The following is a 6,707-nucleotide window of genomic DNA, read 5'->3' on the forward strand; positions in this document are numbered from 1 at the left end:
AACAACAACAACAACAACAACACAAAGATAACCCTATAACATTTTTCAATTATTCATTCAATTTTACGTTGGTTATATTGATACGTTTCAAGTTTTAAAACATAAAATATAGACGCTTCAGGGTCACAGTCTAAAAGTCATTGTTGCACAAGGAATCAGGCAGCTACGCCCACCGCATCAGTTAATACTTAACCACTATTTCCCAGGTGTTGTAATAATGAGGCACAAGTATAAAAAAGGAGTCCCCATTTCAAAGTGACAGGATTTTGATTTGAGCACAAACACGATGCAGACCGCAGTCCTGTTGTTGCTGCTCGGCTGTGCAGCGAGCGAGCTCCTGGTCAATCCGAACAAGGCTGACAATCACTGGGTCGATGGCTCCGTTGCTATGGCAGTGGGGGCTCTGACTGAGAAAGTGGCAAATCTTGTGGACAAAATGACCCAAGTGGAGGCCAGATTGGACAACGCTGAGAGAGAACTCACTCAACTGAAGAGCATCACTCGCGGTAAGTGATATTACGACAGCACAGCTGGAAGTTACATCCCAGTTATCCTTTACATACTGTTGATGACAAGACATTTCATGCACGTCCGTCGGCCCCTCTACGTATCATTTAACTATTGGGACTATAATTATTTTATCATTTAATTAATTGTGTAAACTTGTGTCATTTCAGGTACTCCCAAAGTGGCTTTTTCAGCAACTCTGCTTGAATCTGGCAGTGGAAACACAGGGCCATTCAACATCGACACTCCTCTGAAGTACAAGAAAGTCTTTTCCAACTTTGGCAACAACTACAATCCTGCCACAGGTACTACATGGGAACAGGAAGTATAAAATACACTCTTTCTGCTGGTTCTGACAGAGGGATATCATAGTGCTGCATAAGTAGGTGTCCATCCATCCATTTTCTACCGCTTGTTCCCTTTCGGGGTCGCAGGTGGCTGGAGCCTATCCCAGTGACCTTGGGCCTTAGGCGGGGTACACCCTGGACAGTGGCCAACTCGTCGCAGGGCCAACACAGGGACATAGAATTTACAGACAATCTTTCACTCTCACATTCACTAACATATAAGTAGGTCTGTCATACTTAGACAATACCGTAAAGTATCACGTTAAAGACACAATGACTCAAAGCGGGGTAAACTCAGTAATGATTAAGTAATAACAAAAATTATGAAGGCAGATCTCTCTGTAATGTTTTTTTTTCAGATAATCCATGGGTCATAGTCTATGAAGATGAGCCATTAACACATTTGACGTGTTTTATTCACAGGCATTTTCACAGCGACCATCAAAGGCGTGTTCTACTTTCGCTTCTCGATGTTCAACAACTTAAGTTCTCCAAATTCAGTTGTGAGCCTGAAGAAAAATGGGGAGCGTGTGGTGTCTGTGTGGGACACTGATAAATCAGACGGTAATGACATGGGCAGTAACGCAGCAGTGCTCCCCCTAGAGACCGGAGACACTGTCTACGTGGAGCTGTTAGCAAACAGACTGGTCTACGACGACGGAATGAACTACAACACCTTTGCTGGGTTTCTGCTGTTCACACACGAGTCTTAAATTCTTACTTTCGGTTTGTCGCTTTCACGTTCATATTTAATCAGTCTTTTATGGCTCAATCTCTGTCATTACAATACTTATAATAATAATAATAATAATAACTTTTATTTATATAGCGCTTTTCAGTGACCCAAAGACGCTGAACATATATTAAAAAAGGGGGGGTATTTACAGACAGGGGGGGACAACACGTACAATACACATTAATATACAGATAAAATGAACAAGACAGAAGAAGTAGAAAGCGGTAGGGGATGAGGAGGTCAGACAGGTAGGGGGGGGCAAGGTGGTGAAGAGCTTTGAAGGTGAGGAGGAGTATTTTAAAGTTTATGCGCTGCTTGATGGGGAGCCAGTGGAGAGAGCGGAGAACGGGAGTGATGTGATCACGGGACCGGGTGTGGGTGAGGAGGCGGGCAGCGGAGTTTTGGACCATTTGGAGTCTGTGGAGGGAATGGGAGGAGATGCCAGTGAGGAGGGAGTTGCAGTAGTCGAGGCGGGAGGAGATGAAGGCATGGATGAGGGATTCAGCAGCAAGTGTTAGGCCTATTAGAGCAAGCAACTTCTCGTTATTTCTGAAAGCAAACCAAAAGTATAGTTGATACAATCACTTAATTAGTGACTTATTTAGTCAGAGAATGCTACGTTTTAATTCATGCAAAACTAACAATGATAGTCTTTTATGATGTTGTTGCTATTAAAACGTGTATTTTTGTTTCCGTCTGCAACTTTTCTGAATCTGTCACTGGAAAAAACCCTCAAAAAAGCTCAGTTTATGTTTGCTACATTATTGAAATTGTCGCGACCCTCAAAATAACAATTGTTGGCATTCACAACCCCCAAACATGAAAAGTGGGCACCCCAAAAATGATCACGCAGCTTCATTTCTATTAATTTTATTTTATACCGAGATAAATTACTTTGGAAGCTCATCAAATAATAAAGTACATTTACCATTTGAAGGGTTTATGAGTGTTTTCTCTCATATCGTCTGGAGACCCCCACATTGAGCCCCAGTGGCTTCGAGAGCGCCAAGCTAACATAAGTCATCGCTCCAAGATGCCTAGGTCTGTTGAAGCAAAGCACACGGGTCTCTCTCTTTGGTAACGTTCATCTCGTCGACAGTTACAACGTATTCATCCTATTTTCTTCTCGTGACACAACTTGCTGAGTCTGTTTCAGCTGCAATCCGCGAGACAGCTTCAGAACTGTCGCCGGTCTTAGTGCTGACACGTCACTTATCAGCTGTTGTTGCTTCTTGAGGCGTGGTCAGCTTGGTAACGGTAAATACATCTCACTGACAAAGTTGCCTGACAAAAAGTAATAAGATGTGGGTCTCTTAGCAAGTGCTCCTGCCCTGAGACTGTTGAGCCCGAGGAGAGTCCCAGACATGATCTTTTCTTTTGGGCTCCAGTTTTTGGTGACATGGGGATCAGGAGACATCGTCACATTCTCTGCTCCTTCAAACATACCATAGAACAGGGGTGAGCAAACCTTTTGACTCGAGGGCCACATCGGGTTCTAAAATTTGACCGAGGGGCCGGTTCAGGAAAATATGGATGGTGTGTTTGTGTGAACTAATTAAGTACTATAAATTACACGCTAGATTTGACCTGTAACTTGTAACAAAGCAACAACTGCAAGGATCAATGTACAAATTGTTTTCCAAATGCATTAAATAATGATTAATTGAATTATATTTCAGTTGAATAAACACAGCAGGAAAACTGACCTTCAATTTCAGTGGGAACAGTGTTGTTGATCTCCCTGTTTTGCCAGTGCATCAAAGTCTAGTGTAAGTTTTGTTGTGGCAATTCTCAGGATCGATCAAAGGTGTTTGATAGAAAGCCTTTGAGGTGGCACCATTGTGATATCATCCGAAAGCACAAACGTTTTACATTTGAGAATTTTGTAAATTTTAGCACATTAAAATGTTACATAATCATGTGCCACCACTGTTTTATGGTTTAGCCGTCAGACGTCAAGGCTCTGTGAGTGGGGACTGTGTGGTTCCAAACACCAGAGCCTCTGTGAGTGGGGACTGTGTGGTTCCAAAGCACAGAACATCTTTTGGACAGTCCAGCTTCTCCTCTGCTGGAGCCCGACTGTGGATCTCACTCCCCACACATTTAAAACTGCAGACTGACATGAGCACCTTTATTAGGTGTTTGAAACTGTGGCTGAAATCAGGACAGAACTGTGCACATGGTGATGTATAAAATGAAATGTATTGTATATAGTCTGTAAATTTTGTATTGTTACGATTCTAAAAGCTTCTTATGGACAGGTGTTGAAAATTAGCTTATTTTGCTCTAACACTTAAAACATTGCATCTGGTTCGTCCAATGCTATGTCCATATTTAATTAATTAATTAATTAAACAAACAAACAAATACATAAATAAATAAATGAAATAGATCCGAGGTGTTGATCAGTTAAGCTGGATCTGTGACGGGCTTTGTTCATGTTCATGACACTGAATGTCTCACATATGTAGGTCGAGCCAAACAAGACCAGCATCTTCTGTACGTCCTCCGGAGGTTTGGAAATGTGGTTTCGTTAAGTGAAGCATAAAAGTTGTTAAGTTTAAGAGTTTTGGACTGTTTTTTTATTTGCATTTCTTCTATCCATAAATGATCTAGTAGTAACAGCATAGAATTATTAATATCCATAAATAAAGCATCTTAAATATCACTAGAATATGCAAACATTTTGACTTTAATGTTACATTTTTGCACTTCTGTCCTTCTCACTTCGCCAGTGGTTGGACACTTTGTCCATGTTGATGCTTCGTTTGCTTCTTGCTGTGACTTTATGCTCATCAACTGCTCCAAAATGTGCCACTTCAAGACCATTTCTGGATGATTCATGAAACTAACAGGGCCGCACCTGTCATAAACCGCAGGTGCCCACGTTGTAACATGAGATATTGACACATGAATAAACGCAGTAGTGATGGGTCTTTTAAACCGGGGGTCTCGTGGCATACGCGCCTCACCCGCTGTCCATGGCGCACCCCGTGGTGAGCAGAGCACCCACGGTGAGCGGAGCACCCACGGCACGGTGAGCAGAGCACCCGCGGTGAGCGGAGCACCCACGGCACGGTGAGCGGAGCACCCACGGCACGGTGAGCGGAGCACCCACGGTCTACTTTAGTCCTGCTTTAGACCCGCTTTAGAACAAATTACAGCTGTCTCTAGTAGGGCTGGGTATTGCCAAGACCCTTGCAATACGATACGTATCCCGATACAGGGGTCACGATACGATACGTATCCTGATACTTGTATATTCCGATACAATTCCCTCATTACGATACGTATCCCGATACATTTTTTAAAAAAGGGTCTTAAAAATGTACCAAATGCGTCATGTTTTTACTCTGAATAAGAAAATGTATGAAATTTCATGTTTATCCACAAAGCACTTATTTATAAATCCATTCTGCTCTAATAAGTCGGTGTAATCCCTCATTCGTCCAGGCGTGTTCCATAGTAGAAAAAGCTTCAGTTGTAGTCATCTGGACTCAGTTAGAAAAAATAGACGTTTCGACTCTCGAATCCAAGAGTCATTGTCAATAACAGAATTTAGGTCGAGAACTCCGATATTAATACTGTTCTGTGGTAAGACCCGCCCATTGGGAGGAGCCTTCCTGAAGTAGAAAGAGTTGTTTGTTTCAACAGAAACTTACCCTCTTGGTATCTACTGAGCCTATTCAAACCTTTAATGGGCTATTAGTCTCCCCTTTGTCTTTGTGAGACCCTGGCTCACCCCCCCTGAGTACCTGATTAGCATCTAAATGTCCTGGTCCTCTCCAGGGGTTCAGGATCCCATTGTAGACTACAGGAAGATTAAACCTTAGCCCTCCGTTTCTGTTTAAAGAAGGTTTTTCTTTTTTAACAATAATAGCTTCCTTAACTCCTCTTTCAAACCATCTTTCCCCAGAGTTAGTCTCTGTGTCTGGAGATCTGGTCGCCGAGGCCCCTGCCATCGACTGCCGCCCAGATCTCTCTGCACCGGCCCCTTATGGATCCTCCTGCGGGTGGTGGGCCCACGGGAGGGCGGCCCCACGTCGCTCTTTCGGGCTGTGCCCGGCCGGGCCCCGTGGGGTAAGACCCGGCCACCAGGCGCTCGCCAAGGAGCACCCATCCCAGGCCTGGCTCCAGGATGGGGCCCCGGTGACGCCGATCCGGGCGACGTAAACTGCCTTGTTCGTATTGTCATCATAGGGGGCTTCCTTTTTAACAAATATTGCCTCTTTAACTCTTTCAAAACATCTTTTCTCCTGCTCAGAATCTTCATCTCACTCTCTTCAATAGAGTGGTTAAAGGCTTTAGACCATTTAGGCCAATAATAAAACTGGAAAATCCAACTAATGTCAGCTAATAGATATGAATAATAGAAAATAGGCTGGTATCAATAATAATACAATGGAACACTCGTGGATGAATGAGGTGTTACACCGACACTATACATTAAACACATCCAAATGACTTTACAATTTCATTTGTCTCCTTTTCCCTCCAGGACAGACGGCTTCAAATAAAGGGCCCCTGTGCGCCAAAAAAGGACAGACATTACTTCAATAAATATTTAAAATCAATTTTGTGCAATTGTCTTTTTGAAAGTGCAAATTGATGCTTAAAGTGCTGTGTGCAATTACAGTGAAATGTAATTTAAAGTGCAAGTGGTGAAAAGTGTCAAGAGCTAGTGTAACAAACTGGCTCTTTGTTACAGGAATATAATATAAACAGTCAGGACAGCGCAGCTCTACTTTTGTCCTCAAGCAAGATAAGACCTTCTTTTTGTTGACTTTGGCTAAAGCTGATGTTGATTTAACTCAAAGAAAGTCAGTCAGAGGATCAAGCGGCAGATGAAGCAATGTTCATAGCAATTGAGCAAAAGGATAACTGTCCCAGAGCGCCCCCTGTCTTTAGACCCTCCTTCTGTGAGGGAAAACTACAGCGGGAAAAGTCGAAACCTTGGACAGAACCGCCACGAAGGAGAGATCCTGCTCCCAAGACTATTCAGTGGTAAAAAGTCTATATTTACAAGTCAGATTTCTGGTTGTTCCGTTTGGCATAAGATACATCAGGTTAATAATTATAATAAATACAGTAATAATCAACGTTATGTTCAGTATTTG

At 42.8% G+C, this 6,707-nt stretch overlaps 1 protein-coding gene across 1 annotated transcript; it reads left to right on the top strand.

Annotated features, from left to right (window-relative positions):
* Positions 1–241: 241 nt before the first annotated feature.
* LOC140357640 (complement C1q-like protein 2) lies at positions 242–1,644 on the top strand. The gene is made up of 3 exons (XM_072442144.1): positions 242–506; positions 678–812; positions 1,278–1,644. Exons 1-3 carry the CDS (start codon positions 287–289, stop codon positions 1,565–1,567), a joined length of 645 nt encoding a protein of 214 aa, XP_072298245.1. The 5' UTR covers positions 242–286; the 3' UTR covers positions 1,568–1,644.
* Positions 1,645–6,707: the final 5,063 nt, after the last annotated feature.

This window comes from Eucyclogobius newberryi, unplaced genomic scaffold (assembly GCF_026437365.1).
Source record: "Eucyclogobius newberryi isolate DKJ021-1_F unplaced genomic scaffold, fEucNew1.0.hap1 SCAF_13, whole genome shotgun sequence".
NCBI classification, from domain to species: domain Eukaryota; kingdom Metazoa; phylum Chordata; class Actinopteri; order Gobiiformes; family Gobiidae; genus Eucyclogobius; species Eucyclogobius newberryi.